We start from the raw sequence: 17,359 nt of genomic DNA, 5'->3' as shown, positions 1-17,359 counted from the left end.
CTCACAGTTAGGGGGTTATAAGGGAAAATATAACTAGTTGCATAAATAGAACAAGAATGCTGTTTTTAAATGTGCATAAAGCTCCTGAAAACTGTCCGCGAACAGCCGAAACTTTTACCGCAACTTTGCCCAGAATGTTTCCTGCAAGGCCCCAAGAGAAGAGAAAGTTTCCTGACATTAAGACCTTAAAGGAAGAGGATTTTTTTTGCATCTTAGACTGATTCTTTTTTACTTTTCATACTATCTGTAGCTTCAGATTCTCAGAGTGTTTACAGAGCTGGGTTTGCAAAGACTGACGTAAACGAGAGGGCGAGTAAAGGCTGATTTCTTCCTCCGTACTAACTCTTCTTCTCTTTTTTTTCTGTTTGAACAAGGAGCTTTAACACTCTGAGCACCCTGTTGTTCTATGCTACCAGTCTAAAGACCCCAGGATTACACACACACACGCACACGCACACACACACAAAAAGAAAAAGTGGTCTGTGCACTCTGATAACCTCACAGTCCGGCCGAACCCAAACACACACACACTGTATATTGTCCACATTGTCCAGCGAGTAAGGGTGTGTGTGTTCGGTGTGTGTTCGGTGTGTGTGTGTGCAAAGTAGGCCAGAGGATATGAAGTTCAAAACATCCCATGAAGGCTCAGGTCTTTGTTCCTCAGTTCCCACAGTAACCGAGGAGGTTAAAGACGGAGCGGCAGTAAGAGGAAGACTCGTGCTTAAGTTACAAGACGACAATAAAACTCAGACAAAGTGTCAGAGCGTCGGCGGCTCCCTGTGATCAGAGAGGACGGAGTTATGAAGTGTGTGACGTCTCTTCCTGATTCTTCTTATCAGTGTTTCTCTGACGGACACAGAGACGGCTGTGTGGTCATTTTTTACACAAACAATAGAGCGACTTATGTTCCCAAAAAAATCCTGCTGCTGCTTCTCATGCATGTTTCATTCTGAGGTGATAAAAGAGTCTGCTTGTGTTTCGTTCTGCACAAACTCATATCTTTGTCAGCTGATTTCATGCTTTTGCATAATTTTGCATGAACATTTCTCCATCTCTGAATCCAAAGAGTCAAATCTGAAGGGGTGATGTTCAGGACGCCTCTGACAGTGCTCAGCTTCTACACCACAAATCATTACTTTGATTATCACTGATGAATAATAAGGATTGGGCGCCTCTCTCTGTTATATTTCCATGTTTATTCAGTAACTTTAAGACTGCTAAAGTCCAAAATTACCATTACCATAGTAGTCCAATGAGTCCAATCATCAAGGGGACAGTTGTGACACGACAGGTAAACATCGGCAATTGACATTAATCATCATCTACCAGTCAGGGTCCGGGAGGCAGACACACTCTCTACTTTCCTTTTTGATAAAGCTTACAGTTAGAGCTGGATCAGGCTTGGACCAGCTCTTAGAGATGCTGCTATAGGCTGAGACTGGCACAATGGGATCCTGTCTATCCCTCTCTCGCCTCAGTCTACTCTTCCTGTCCCATTAAAGTTACTAACCATAGACCTTTCTGGAGTCCCTGAGCTCCCTTGTCTTGTAGGTTCTGCTGGATCTCTGCTGTAGATTCCTTTTTTTGGTCTGTTATTCATCCTTTCTTTTCTTCTTTCATTCCTTTCATTCCGTCCTTCTTACTTTCATTTTTCATTCCTTCTTTTGTCATTCCTTCCTTTTTCCTTTCATTCCTTCCTTCCTTATTTCTTTCATTCTTTCCTTTCACTCCTTCCTTCTTTCTTTCATTCTTTCCTTTTTCCTTTCCATCCATCCTTCTCTTTCTTTCTTTCTTTCATTCATTCCTTCCTTTTTCCTTTCATTCCTTCCTTCTTTAATTCTTTCCTTTTCCTTTCCTTTCCATCCTTCCTTCCTTTCTAACTTTCATTCCTTCCTTCTTTCTTTCATTCATTCATCGTTTTTTCCTTCCTTTTTCCTTTCTTTCCTTCCTTCCTTCTTTCTTTCTTACTTTCATTCCTTCCTTTTTCCTTTCATTCTTTCCTTCCTTATTTCTTTCTTTCATTCCTTTCTTTCTTTCTTTCTTTCTTTCTTTCTTTCTTTCTTTCTTTCTTTCTTTCTTTCCATATTTCTTCATCCTTTATGTCTCCTTTTCTTATCCCGTCCTTTCCTTCTGTCTTTCCTTCACCATTTATTCTCCTCTTTTTCTTTCTTCTCCTCTCCCTCTCTTTTCCCTTTTCTTAGACCTTTCTGGAGTCCCTGAGCTCCCTTGTCTCGTAGGTTCCTCTGGATCTCTGCTGCTGTGGATGTGCCAGACTCCAGCTGCTACAACTACTACTATCTGTCTCACCACTATCATCTCTCTCTCTCTTCATCTCCGTCTATCCCTCTCTCCAACACGGTCTCAGCAGATGTGTGTCTAACATGAGTCTGGTCCACCTGGAGGTTTCTGCCTGTTAAAGGAAGTTTGTCCTTGCTACTGTAACTTGCTAAATGCTGCAAAGTGCTCAGCTCATGGTGGATTAAGATGAGATCAGACTGAGTTCTAATCTGCACATCCTCTGAGTAACTTCAACAACCAAATGGTATTTTAATTTATAGATAATTAATCAATCAATCAGTCTCTTCCTCAAGCCCTCAGATCGAGCAGTTAGAGGTTAAATCCTTCAGCAGTGTGAAAAGAGTAAATAGTTTAGTATTCAGAGCGTGTGAGATCGGGTTACTGTGCTTTTGTGCAACAGAGAGGGAACAGAAGGGAGGTGACTGACTACCCCCCTTTCTCTCACACACTCACACACACGCACACACACTGTTAGTGCTCACTAGGGAGACTGGAGAGTCGGTGGGCTCGCCTGCATGTCTGCTGAGACATCGTCTAATGAAGAGAAAGACAACACCGAGTCCTATATGAACAGCTGTGTTGAGTGTGTGTGAGTGTGTGTGTGTGTGTGTGTGTGTGTGTGTGTGTGTGTGTGTGTGTGTGTGTCTGTGTGTGTGTGTGTGTGTGTGTGTGTCTGTGTGTGTGAGTGTGTGCGTGTTGCTCCTGCAGCTGATCCCACAGCCACATTCTAAGGCTCATAACTCGTTGACTTAAGGTTAAACTATGAGGTGTGTGTGCACGTGTCTCTCCCTGTGTGTGTGTGTGTGTGTGTGTGTGTGTGTGTGTGTGTGTGTGTGTGTGTGTGTGTGTGTGTGTGTGTGTGTGTGTCAAGGCCATGGTGGTTAGAGATTAACCATCATGGACAGATTAACCCCGTACTTCCCAGAGTGACCCACTTCATTCAGCGAACACAAACAGTCAGCAGCAGATGTGATGTTCATTGTGTCTGAGCTGCGTGAGCCGAGCATAATGAGTGCTGTTTTATCAGAGGCACTTTGTGTTTGGTGTAAACATCAACACAGTTAAGTGACCTGCATTGTTCCTGTGAGGCTGCATGATTACATGTATGAGTCAGCTTCTGATCGATACTTTAAATCAAACTTAAATCATGTTTTTTATCCATTAAATCACTCTCTAGGAACAAGTTTTAAGAGTCTAGTCTGTATTTACATGAAATGAAATCCTCACATTGTAAATCTGCTGTTCGGCTGCTGGGGGCTACAAATCAATAACTGTGTTAGTTTTTACTGAAGAGAGTCGTTGTTTGTTGATCAGCTGAGTTCATTTGTACAGAAGCACTGAGGTCTGACCATCCACTCAGCAGTTTTCTAAATATAACCTTTTCTACAACCAATAAAACATCAGGGTGAGGAGGTCAGACCGTCCTCTGTGCAGGTCAGACTGTTTCAACGCAGGTTCCTGATGTGCAAAAACGTAACTACACCTTGAAACGACGAGGACCACAAGCCCTGTGATTGGTCCGCTGGGCAGCATGGTACTTCCTGCTAATTTCATCTCCTGCGATAACTCCCTCTCTTTGTAATAATTGCTGTATGATCAACAACAACAACATTTATCAGCTCCAATTCAACACACACACAGAAAAATGGTATTTACAGTAAACAGGCAGATCTGACAAGCACAGAAATCAAACTGCCTACAAGTGTTTCTGCAAAGTTTTGCAGCCACTCTGGCGTAGAGTCAACGCAGAAGTATAACCCAGGCTTAAGACAAGAAGCAATATGTAGTATTCGAGATGTTGACTTTTATAAACATAGCTGAACAGTTACTTAAGGCTTATGAACTCCAGTCTCAAGTCTGATCGAAGGAACTCAACATATCTGTACAAAGAGCTGAACAATGCATCGTTTGAACATGGCGATTAAGATGTGCACATGCCCAGGAGTCAGTCACATGGCAGGATGTGCAATGTCAGTGATTTGTCCTAAAGCACGTCTGATATCACGTTAATGCAGCACTTCACTTCAATACGCAAAGAATCAAGCACTGTGCATGCATAGTATGTTCCTCGTGTGTCCCTTACAAGCACCGGCCAGAGATCTTTCTGTTTTCATGCCCCTAAATTCTGGACTCTCTACTTCTGGACATTAAACCCGCGAGCCCCCATGAGTGTTTTTAGATGTAAACTAAAGACTAACATTTTTAATCTGGCTTTTAACTTCTAGGAATTTCCTTTTATCCTTGGACTGCATTATTACTACAATTACTGTCATTATTTAGCATCATTTTTTTATTTATTTTTTTTATTTATTGGAATTATTTTTATTTTATTTATTATCTGACTTGTATTTATCTGATTTCATTTTATTGATTTTGTTGTAATGATTTTATTTTATTTGAATCTATTTATCATTTGACTTTCATTTATTTGACTTTGTTGTGATGATTTTATTTTATTTTATATATTATTTGACTTGTATTTATCTGATTTTATTGTAATTATTGTATTTTATTTATTATTTGACTTGTATTTATCGGATTGTAATGTAATTATTTTATTTTATTTATTATTTGACTTGTATTTATCTGATTGTATTGGAATGATTTTATTTAATTTTTAAGTATTTCACATCCTCTATTTTATTTTAGCCTTGCATCATTTTACTTATTGCTGTTATTTTCTGATGAGCTGAGTTGCAAACATGCATGTGACGATTCCTAAAGCTACACTTCCTGATGCTCTGGAGATACATGCACATCTTTAAGTTACCATCAAAACGTGTTTCTCCTTAATAAACAAAGTGAGAGGAAAGGGAAACGTTAACATGCTGTTAGCAAACCAGTGATTGGAATCTGGACTGCAGAGAGGTGGGGCTTGATAAGGGTCAATTCACACACTGATTATCTCAATCATGATCAATAACACCAGAATGAGTTTACATGCAAGCATTACGCTCCGATCACTGTGTGAGGTATGAGCTTTAGGAAGTGTGTGTGTGTGTTAATAAGTCATGACTGTAACTCGACCAAATCAACTGCATCTGAGCTTCTTATCTCTGATTTATAAAACACACACACTGTGTGCACACATGCACACAGGATTTATCCCTCTGGATGTGATTAGCTTTGAGATCACATTACATCATCGACGGCTTTACACACACGTGCATTTATTGTAGTTTAATACACACTTGCCTCTATTTGGGTTAAAACTCAGAATGTGAGTGTTTTATGTCATCAGAGGTCAAACACGGCTGACGATGAGAGGTCTCAAACAAATGGACGTGTGTGAGAGTAAAATAAACTCTGAGGCTCCTAAAGTCAATCGCTCAACATAAGGTGTTATTATTTCAACATCTTAGCATCTTCTTAAAGGTTTGGAGTTTCATCTGCAGGGTTATACGTCTCACATCACCAAGTTAAAGTCTGGATGAATGAAGCTCTTCACTAAAAAGCTGCAGACACATCAAACAGACAATACAACACAGAAGTAGAGGTGATGACCTGCCGTGTCGCCTCGTGTCGTCTGTGTCTGGGCCGACAAGTTAAATATAAACAAACTAAAAAGGCTGCAGTCGACTGCCAGCTCGCACGTCCGTTCTGCTCCTGTGTGAGAGACAATAACTCTGCGTGCATGTAAACCCTGAAGATTCTCAGACTGCAGATTTATAGAGGACTGTTCAAATCAGTGTTTGCAGATCATCCTCACTTTCAGCTACTTCTGATCAAGGACACATTTAATAAAAATGTCTCATGCACCAATTCTCCTGCTGAACTCCATATCCAGTTGACTGTCTCTCACAAATCTCTTCTTACTTTTGATTCGACACAATCAGAAGAAAGCAGCAGAAACAGGCTGAATGCAACAAAAAATAAGACTGCAGACTCTCACTGATGGCTCATCTACGGCAACTTCCAATCTAATGATAATTGCCATAATCATTGCTTGTATTTAAGGAAGGCTGATGCATCTTCACCTCCTTCCACTCCACAAAAATTAAGTCAGAATACCTCCACAGCAGGCACCACATCTTGCACATTTGGTGTGCAAACGATTGACTCTCAGAGCCTCAGTGTTGACCCCTCACCTCTTCTGCTGACAAAAACATGCATTAAACTTGCTGATAAATATTCTTGTGTCCATTAGAAGAAGATATTCACAGTTATGGAAAGCTGAATCACTCTTGTGTTTCTGTTTTTCATGTTTCCTCTCACCCTTCCTCCTCTTCTCTGATAATCCTGCACACAAAGCTGCAGGAGCCTCTTAGAAAAACAAACACTCGCACATAAACTGGAATGTTGAGGACAAACTATAATATCAGAAACCATGACTGAGAGAGTTTTGCTTTGCTGTATTCACACATGCACAAAACTCCTGAAAATTTCAAAGGGTTGGGCTGCATGTGTGAACGCAAAACAGGCAAAACTTTCACTCGACTCTACGAGGACTTTTCCTGCAAGCTCCCTCTTAAAATGTCTGCAGGAAATATTTGGGAAAAACCACCAGGAGCAGGCGAGGGGGTGAGGTGATGACGTTTATATCATGAAATTGTGCAAATCTGAAAAAAGCGACAGTTAAAGGATGAATAAAAACAACCGAGGTGGAAGAATGAGAATCATTTTCAGCAGTAACGACTTCACATCCATCGATTAAAGTGCAACAATCTCCCATCATCAAGAGCATCTCTCTTCCATCAGCTGTTAGGGGAATGTGTGAGGAAGCAAATTTAGAACCTGTGGGTCTGAGACATCTCTATCTGTTCCCTTTTCAATAACTGTACGGTAAAAAGCCGATTGTTGAGCTGGTGGACATAAATAGCAGGATTTAATTTTAAACAGAAATATACTTTGAACACATTCTTTCATGCCTTTCATGCAGGAAGTCTTGAACCGAGAAGTTGGATTATGCTGCAGGAAGTTTCTTGTGAAAACAAGCCACTGTTGGAACCCATTGTACCGTATCTGCTGAGAGAACAGGCTGAAAACAACCTTCTCCGTACGGCAGAGAAAACAAGCTCCTCAGAAACCTTAAAACCAAACTGAGTTCATTGTAAATGCTCCAATGAGCCTGAACAGAGGAGTGTGAGCAAGTTTGTTACGATAAGAACATGTGAAAAGGTCAGGTTTTATAGATGCTAGATGTTGCTTATCTTAGATCTGTTTTCCTGCGCAAACAAATTACTTTCTACTCGACAAACTTTTAAGAAGCAGATTCGTTTCTGTAGACTTGCAAACTCTGAATCAAGCAGACACAAAAGTCAAAAAACATCATATAGAAGGATTGATTTCATCAAAGTAACACTCTGCATTACCTCTGTGTAGGACTCAATGATTTAAACATGCTGTGTTACTTCCTGCTCGCTTTGATCACCACAGATTGTCGGCCTTTAAGCGAGTAAACAGACAAAAAAAGATGGGCCAACAAGTCCAAGGTTAATCCATACGGATGTAAACCATCATCAATACAGCATGTGACTCACACACACACACTCACACACACATTGATTCAGTTGAGGAATGTATATATATGAGTGTGTTGTTGCATATTTCTTGTTGCCTTCGGGTTGGTTAAAGCTTTGAACATGGAGCTGAAATAGACTCGTCAGAAGTCGCACACATGATGATTATGAAGAACACAAACATGCAGCCTGCAGGTCGACACAAATCAACAGATGACATCTGCAGACAGACACAGACTCATCATATGTTACGGTGTCCCCTGCCCTTCCACGTGCCTCAGTGGAAGGGCAAAGGCTAACACGGGACTTCCACCAGATCTGAGTCCCGTCAGTCTCCGAGCATGACCGCTGGACAGCTGGAGTCATGTGACAGAGGTTTTCCCGCGGTAATCACTGAATCAAGGATTCTCCTCCTCCTCTCCTCATCCATGTTGTCTTTCTAGTCCTCTGAAAACCTCTGACCTGTTGACTTCAGGCCTGTGACGGATCGGAGAGGGACCAGACAAGGATCTGGTGGAACTTGGCCGTGAGGAAGGGAGAGCACACCTCCCCTTCTCTTTCATGTCAATGGACTTGGACTTGGTAAATGGACACTCCTCGTCGCATTCACACCACATTCACTCACTGGTGGTAGAGGCTGCTATAGTAAGGGACCACACAGCAGGAGCAGTCTGGGGTTCAGTGTCTTGCCCAAGGACACTTCAACCTGTGACTGCAGGAGCTGGGATTGAACCGCCAACCTTCTGAATGATAGACGACCGACTCTACCCAACCGCCATGTGCAGACATGAGAAGCCATAGACATATGATGCTGCTACAATCAGACACAGCAAATAGAGACTAAAGCACACCAACAACAATAAAATATGTGTTATTAAAATAAGTTAAAGCCTCAAATTATCATTAAGAGTATAAATAGTTAAAACAGATAAATAAAAAGGGGTACAGGGAAGAGTTGGAGATAAAATAAAGGCTAAAAATAACAATAAAATTGAGTAGATAAATAATTGAAATTGTTATAACTAATACAATAATTATAAATAAATGAATAATAAAGCAGTTCGCAAAGGAAGCAGCTATGCTCGATATTTATAAGCAACACCTCAGTTTTAGACCTTTATAAAGGCAAACTGTTAGAAAGGGTGTGCCTGCAAGACTGCAACTAATCAACATCATTGTATCAAGTCTGCATCAAGTAAATGAGTTACAAAACAACAAACCTCTACTTCCTGATTAAGAGTAAACATTACATGCGGTCAGATTAAGCAGAAGAAGTGATACACTATAGATTGTTGTTTGATAAATTCAAGTTAGAAAGATGTTGAAGGTCCCAAAATGCTAAATATTTATACTTATTTATATAAAGAAAGAAAGAAAAGAGGCACTGATCACAAGTCTAAAGTTGCAGACACCCTCAAAAAAAAGACAACATGGGAGGGAGCATTTTTGCCCGCCTCACTCCTCCCCTGCATACCTATCCTGTGAAAAAGAAGTGCAACACTATCTTCTGTATTTGCTTTCTCCTCATGCTACTCACTTACCCTCTGACTGCTAGAGGAAACATTTAAAAATATGAGCTGTGTTTGTTTTTAATGACTTCATAACGCAGATACTGATGAAGAATTTGAAGGAGGACAAGCTGGTGTGAGCACAAAGAGAGGAGAGGTGCAGGTGTGTGTAGAAAAGGGAACAAAGACTAAAAAGAAGTTGGAGAATAAAAGGTGAAAGCATGTAAACCTACACCTGACAAAAAGAGAGTGCCTGAATGTGGCGCCGTTTATTCCTGAAGTTAAGACAAATATGTTTGGGGCAAAGAACAACAACTCTTGGCTTCAGTTTGTGTGTGTGTGTGTGTGTGTGTGTGTGTGTGTGTGTGTGTGTGTGTGTGTGTGTGTGTGTGTGTGTGTGTGTGTGTGTGTGTGTGTGTGTGTGTGTGTGTGTACCTGGTAGTACGTCCTGATGTGTCTGGTGAGGACGGTGAGGTTGTGAAGGCGCAGTGAGACGTCACTGTTCACATTCTTGTTCAGCCTCTGATGGGTCGGGCTGGGGTCACTATGGAGACACAAACACACAGACAAGAGGAGCGGCGGACGTTAATCGTGGCTATTTGAGACAAAGATCGTTACACACACACACACACATATATTCCAGTTTTAGGGTAACTATTGTGCAGCAGAAGGATTTATGTCACATCCACACGTCTGTGCCAGCCTGATTTGCATGTGAACGGGGGGCACCAACAATGTCTGGCTCGCCTTCGATGACATCATGACACCAGCGTGATGTCAGAGCTCTGGCTTGAACACAGATTTCACTCAGTGGAAGAAAGACGAGACGATGGACCGGACTTCTTAAGAATGTACAGGACGTCCAACAAGAACAGCTAACCAGAGAGAGGACTCTGCAGGACTGGATGTAAAACATAAAGCCGGCAGCATCCCGAACAGACGACAGCTGCACCCTGAGAGACATGCTCAGAGGGAGCCACGATAAGAAGCATTAATCAATTAAAATCTGGAATTGGACGTGGTGTGAAAAATATCTGAGTCTTTATTTTTAGGCCTTATCTGACACAAGCTAATCAGGGAGCACGACTTCTAAATTTGTTTGGGTTCTTGTGCTTTGTTCTCAAATTTCTGTGTGAACCCTGTTCTTAAAGGTGCATCCGATGGCTTCAGCTGCAGCTTCAACAATTCATACTAAAGGCCTTCTTGTAACACTTTCACTTCAACAAATTCAACATTTGTCGTCCTGTTAATCGCAAACCTTTTTAGGCTTTGGTTTAAGCAGAAAATAGTCAGTATGGAAAGTAAAAGCATCTGAAAGGGTGCCGAATTTAAGAGGTCTCAACATACTTATCTAGAGGCTTTGTGGGAGCTTCAACAACACGGCTACTCAAAGACTTGGGGTGTCGGGGAGCTAGGCTGCACAAGGCAACCAGGGAGTTCTCAAAGGAGGCTGAAAAGGCAAGCTTCTGGCTATGGCTGAGAAGAAGGAACAAAATATGGGGAGCAAGCAGCTCCTGAACAAGGTTAGCTTCAGGGAGTGTCAGGGAGACGCCCCTGTTCACTGCCCCGCCACCAGGAGATGTTCTGGACTAAGGGGCGAAACATCAGTGAGCGGTGGTCCCCAGCTGATGACCCTGCAGCTAACCAAAACAGCCCTGCAGGAAGAACACCCACCTGTAAAACAAATTAAATCTGATCTAATTGTACATATTATGTATTGTAAATGTAAAGTTATGGAACTGTTTTTGGTAACTTATGTGTATTGCTGCTTTTTATAACTTTTTGTTTAGCAAGAGGGAAGGTGTTTTATAAGCCTCTTGGAGCTTCTGTTGTTGTTGTTGTTGTTGTTGTTGTTGTTATTGTTGTTTTATGATGTGCAAATAAAAGAAAAGATAAAAAAAACGTCCAATAAAAAAGCAGGAAAAGCACAATCCGCCTTTACGACATCCTTGCTCTCTGTCCATGATTTTTTCGTCTGTTCTACATCAAACATACCAACTTGTGCCGACCCTGACTCCCCAACCGGTGTCTCCCTACTTCCTTGAACGCATCAGAAATAATCGATCCGGGTTGCTGGTTTTGGTGTTAGTGGTTAAGTGGTGCACCGAATGTAGAGAGGCTATATACTGCTTGATGGAGCAGCGCTCTACCACAAGTCAGTCCCCACTCTCTCTCTTGCAGTCTCTTGCTCTATCCACGGTCCTATCCTCAATGTAAAGGCACAGAAGGCTCGATTAATCCAACCTTAAATCCATAAATGAACATTTTAAAAGTTGTCTTCTTCACTTGATGACAGACCTGACCTTTTGTTTACAAATCTGCATCATGATGGGGTCATTTCAGCAAACCTAAGACCTGTTAACTGGTTTCATTGAGCCTCTGTGTAACTTCCTGTTTACAGTGAAACTGAGACTCAACAGAAACAGATACAAGGGCAGAAAAGGAAGTCTCAGCTGGAGGTTCTGTCTCATTAAATGCTGGATATCAAAACTTAGCATATCATATTCTATCCCCAGTTACAGTCACCTAAAGAGGCCCTCAGAGATTTTAATATCATTGACCCTCTTTAAGTTTATGTTTGGAGAGATCAGGGATGATAATAAGTTTACGTTCTGACTGATTTACCAACTGTCCCCGAGTGTCTCCTTCTGGCCCCCTCCTCCTCTGTAACCCACTTTCCCATAAACCCCTACCAGGTCCTGATCACCCCCCCTCCTGCCAGCCCAGCCTACATTCAGAGAGCGGAGAACAATAGCCTGACCGTCATTGTTCTTTAAGACAATAACTGACATGTGAACATGTGGTCTGATTTGGGGACAGAGGGTCGACTGGCTGGGACGGGGTTCACATTCCACATTAGTAGGTGTGTGTCATTATTATTGCTGGGGACAGATTATGTGCCCTGTGGTTCAAATGCTGTCTGGATACAAAAACTATAACTAACCATGAATGAATGACTTTATTTGGGCTTTAGTACCATAACTATTGTGGTGCTACACATACTTTCAACCCAAAGACAGTTCTTCTTCTGCAAACAACAACCCTTCACAACTTTAAGGCCTGTGTCCACTAACTGAGGTGTCTGTCCTAGCAGGCCACACACTCTTAGTTGCAGAGAAACTAAGGGAAGGAAAACCCCCCAAAAGCACAGGAGTGACTGGGTTGTCAGGGACCGCCATTCTCAGTTTCTCCTCCACAACGGTTGTTGACAAAGCTGTTATCAAAAGTCCTGCACCGTCTTGATTTTGATCCGTCGAGGAGGCACAAGTGACGCTGATAAGCTCAACAGCATTTCCAGAAGTTGAATTATTTGCAGCTGAGAGAGCTGTGAGCTCAGAGACAAAATGCTTGCTGAAAACACTTGACTGCTTTAGCTTTGAATACAAGAATACAATGCCTCCTCTATTGTTGCCAAGTTTGTCGTGAGAAGACTCTTCTTCTCTGGTGAAACTTTTAAGAGGCAGATTCTCTCTTCATCTTCCATCCTCGCTTTAAGGACGTACGGGAGTATGTAGGTAGTTACAGATAAATCGATTAAGACGAACAACTCCATCTTCATAATTCACAGACAGAGTGCAGGATAAGCGAGGAAACAGTCTGTGTTCTGCAGCACTGTTAACTTCTCCTTCTCCATGCTCCGTGTGGATTCACTTCATCACCCTACCTAACTTCCTGCAGCGACTTTAAGTCAGTCGGTTTGATGACGTGTGAGTTAAGATCACTACCAGGATGCCCTGATACTGACACTTCCTGCCAAATCTCACTGCTCTGATTAAACTGTGCAGCACATCCTCCAGTTAAAGGGAGTTTCACTGTCTTTGAGAGCCATACGTCAGAAAGGTTTCAGCAGTAACTATAGATCACATGATGCAGATTTGTTGAAAGTTGTAGTTCAAATTTAGTCAGGACTGTCTGCAACTTTCAAGATGCTTGTTTTTGTAGTGCTGGAGAATGTAGTGTCAGGAGAAGCTCTGAGCTGAGATGCTTTTGTGATGAAACGTGTCAGGAAAATGTCTCATACAAGAACCTGAATGAAAACTCAACTTGTGTTTGCATGATTCTCACTCTTTATCTGCATCTCCTTTAAAAATCTGTAGGCAATGCTTCAGACGAACTGGGAGTTTATTCTTATACAAGCACAACAAACCTGGATGTTGTCACAGCAAACTGAGGTGGTTAGTGTCGTAATTTCAAGCCGTTAATTTGAATTTGGTGACACATTTTTCAATCCCCTCGTGTTCTTTCAGACCCAGTCACCTCAAAGCCGCTCTTTTTCATACCCCTCCTGTGCTCGATGAAGCCTTCAGCAGCACATCTGGCCGTGACGCTCACAACCTGAAACCATCGAGTCAGGATGTGGTCGCACGATCACACACAGACACGCAGGAAGCACTGCGTTAACTCTCTTACCGCTCACACACTCCAGTCCAGACACATTAAAACACAGAGGAGCTTTACTCCCTGACTCACGCTCATTAAACTCTCACTCTCTCTCTGTAGTGTGATACCTACATGTGTGTCATGATCTTGTGCAGGAAGACTCCGTCCACCAGCTCCATGAACATGTTGACCCGCTCCTCCGAGCCCACGTCATCAGACGGGCCCAGAGGACCCAACGTCCGCACCTGCAGACGAGAGGAGAGGACAGACGTGTTGATTTCAAACTCTTAATGTTTTCTTTTCAGTCAGATCCGAGTTAAATCTAGGGGATGTTTTCTGAATGTATGGTCTTAATGTAACGCCTCCACAGACGCCATTTCATCTCTGATTAAAAGGAAAGAAATGGGGACACAAAGAGGATATTTCAAAGTAAAACTTGGCCACATAAAACTAACTTAACTTCGTCCAAACTTCAGCTTTTACGCTAATTTATGCAATGACAAGGGTCCTGGATTTGTGCAGCATTATTAACATTAAAATAACTTTTAGAAAGTTCCTCTTTTCCACTCCTTTTTGATGCACGTCAGTTAGACTTCAAAAACTCTACTTTCCAGGAGCTGTACTCGTATTAAAATATCAAAAACAGGACATTGAATATGTTGAAACCTTTATTTACTGGGAGGGAGTACTGCTCTCCTTCAGAGGAACGCCCTGCTCCCACGCACAGTGCCCTGACTTCAGTATATATAGTGACACAGCTGGAAGCAGCCCAGTAAAGCCACAGCCTGATCTGCTGCCCACTGGAGCAACTCCACTGGAGCATGCTGGGATTTAGGGCCCTGTTTAAGGGAAACTCTACTCTTTCATTTTCTTCACCGAGGCAGATCCTTTAATCTGATTCAGAGATCACGGCGACGGTGGCGGCGGCTACTTCCCGGACTCTAAACTGGACCGTCAGACCTCAAATAAAGACGGGTAGAGAATCAGAAACATGAGACGCAGTCAGGTGAAAGCTGCAGCGTGTCACCTTTCTGCTCTGAGTAATCGTGTTTATGTTTCCAACGAGGGCAGGAAAAAATGTAGTTGACCGCTGAGGTCAGAAGGATGTGAGGTCAGAGGTCAACAGGAAGTACCACGGTGTTAATAAGCTGTTGACGGCTCAGCTGCTTTTCTCAGTCTGAGGAGGGAGATTTTATTGGTCAACAGAATGATTAAAACGAGTCCAAAACAAACCCTGTGGGCAAAGATCTCAAAAACTAACACGCACTTTGGAAGAAGTTATAAAAGTTTAATTGCGTGTTTTGAGATCTTTATGTTTAATATCCTTAACTCTGAGTGTCATAAAACCATATTAAGTCACAGCAATACACCCTTACACTTAAATCCTTTGACATACGAAAGCTCAAAGTGAATAAAGATGATTTAAGATTCCCTATCTCTGGTTTTTGATCATATTTTAACCATGCAGGAATTATAGCTACAAAAGAAATATCATTAGAAGTGAATCATGTGTGCAAAATATATATCTAAGATGTTTACAGAAGACTTGAGATGCTGCTGCAGTTAGAATTAGACGTGCAAGATATGAGAGAAAAATGTATTATGCTTAATTCTGCAAATAATGATATGAAATGAGTGCAGAGACATGAGTGCATGAACTTTAACCTGCAGTTTGTTATTGTTTATTGCAGTTTAGCATGCGAACACAACACCTGTACCTGAATCCAAACTGAGTATCTGATAGTTAGCTTGAGCTTAACAAGTTAACAGGTTAAATGTAGGCATGCTGCTAATAATGCATCGTTTGTTTACATATTATATGTTTTTTATATATATTTTGAGATAATTCAATTCATCTCATCCCGAACTCTCTCTCTTGACTGCTGCTGGCATTATAATGCATAATATACTGTATTATAATTATCTTGCCATATTTATTATGTTATATTACATTATTATTCTAACTACAACTCATTGTCATATTGCATTCCCGTATTATTATTTTTATTTATTGCTTAATCTGTCATTACCAACTATGATAACATCATGTCAACCTGTCATTACTGAATTGTTTTAATACTGCCTGTAATTACTTCTATTCAATTTAAATTCCATTGTAACATTGTATATATCTAAATTGTATTCTAGCTTTATTTATCTATTTTTATTTTTACTTATCTTATTTTATTTTACTTATTGAAACTTCTTTCTTGATTGTACTTATGTCTGGGTTGCTGTAACAACTGAATTTCCCCCCGGGGGATCAATAAAGTAATAGCTTATCTTATCTTCTGTTCTCTTTCTAATGTAAATGTCTTTATATAATCCACTCTTAATGTTTTACTTTAAATGTGTAATGAACTTCTTTCTGTTAATTAAAGTAAGACTTTTATTTTGAAAATCGCAGAGACACACTGGGTCAATTAATGAGGTGTTTACTTCAGAATAATCCCTCTCCTGTCATAAATGTTAGTGTATTTGGTGTTAATGAAAGGGTTAAAGGTGTAAGAGAGTAAAGTAGTTGTCAAATGTTCTCTCAGGTGTTACAGTTTGTTTGTTTGTACAGGTTAGTTCAGTTCCTCTGACACTCACAGAGACAAACAGAGACACAGAGACAAACAGAGACAGGTCCCACTCACCCACAGCACCAGAGGAGACTCCATGAAGGTGGCCAACAACTCGGACAGAGTCACATCCATGGCTGCTTATCGATCACCGACTAATCATCGATCCACCGGTTAATCGATCACCACAGCAGGCTCGCGCTGGGTCTCCACAGCAGGCTCGCGCTGCAGAACAAAGCCCCCCCTCCTCCTCCTCCTGCACGAGCTTTCTCCCACACCACTATTGTCTCGCGCTGCCCCGTCTCCCTAAACAGTCGGTTTTAACTGAAATAAACTGATAAAAAACAGATAAACACGAGGAGAAACTCTCCACACAGACTCCCACGTGCTCCCGGGAGTGAGTTCCGTTAATTTGGCGGGTTAGTATTCCGTTAATTTCCCGGTTTGAGGTAAAAACACTTGATCCAAACTTCGCAGGACAGTTGTTCACGTTGCCAAGGATACACGACTCGGAGCGTAAAGCGGACACGCGGCCGTAAAGTGTTAATTATGATTAAACGAACGTCGTAAAAAGAGTAAATCCGATAATTCCTCTCAGATTGAAGCAGAAGGAGTTCAAATACTTCTCCCCGGTGTTTCTGTGTCCTCAGCCCGCCTCTGAGTCTCTCTGCTCCCCTTCTCTCCATCAACCTGTCGGTGGGACTGTCGGAGGGTGCGAGCAGTGACTGACAGCACATCCGACCAATCCGCTGCAGCTTCAAGAGGGGTTCCCGCCCCCTTACGATGAATCGACCAATAGCAGCATAAGGGGGCGGTAACGTTTCCTTTGAATCTGACGTCACCCCCTGGCAGATTCAACTAACCAAAGAGTGCAGACAGAGCAAGATCAACGAGGAGAGACAGAAAACTCACTTTTTGGCACTTTTAATGAGTGAAATTAAGTTAAAATAATCCAGTTAGAGTGATTAATGTCAAGGCAAGGCAAGGCAGCTTTATTTGTATAGCGCATTTCATACACGAGGGCAACTCAATGTGCTTTACATTAAAACATTAAAAGCATTGGAGACATTCAGACAGGCATATAAGAACATAATTCAAATGACAAATATAGTAAAACAGAAAGGAAAAGAAAAATTAGAAATATATTTAA

At 41.6% G+C, this 17,359-nt stretch overlaps 1 protein-coding gene across 2 annotated transcripts in view; it reads right to left on the bottom strand.

Annotated features, from left to right (window-relative positions):
- ccdc88c (coiled-coil domain containing 88C) overlaps positions 1-16,937 on the bottom strand; it is a 48,212-nt gene extending 31,275 nt beyond the window's left edge. For both annotated transcript variants that reach the window (XM_034675195.1, XM_034675196.1), the window contains exons 1-3: positions 16,285-16,937; positions 13,778-13,890; positions 9,701-9,809 (exon numbers count right to left, since the gene is read on the bottom strand). In XM_034675195.1, the coding sequence (XP_034531086.1) occupies positions 9,701-9,809; positions 13,778-13,890; positions 16,285-16,344 (282 nt within the window). In that variant the 5' untranslated portion in view covers positions 16,345-16,937. The remainder of the gene's footprint in view (positions 1-9,700; positions 9,810-13,777; positions 13,891-16,284) is intronic.
- Positions 16,938-17,359: the final 422 nt, after the last annotated feature.

This window comes from Notolabrus celidotus, chromosome 22, assembly GCF_009762535.1.
Source record: "Notolabrus celidotus isolate fNotCel1 chromosome 22, fNotCel1.pri, whole genome shotgun sequence".
NCBI lineage: Eukaryota > Metazoa > Chordata > Actinopteri > Labriformes > Labridae > Notolabrus > Notolabrus celidotus.
This window is presented reverse-complemented; position numbering and strand designations above follow the sequence as displayed.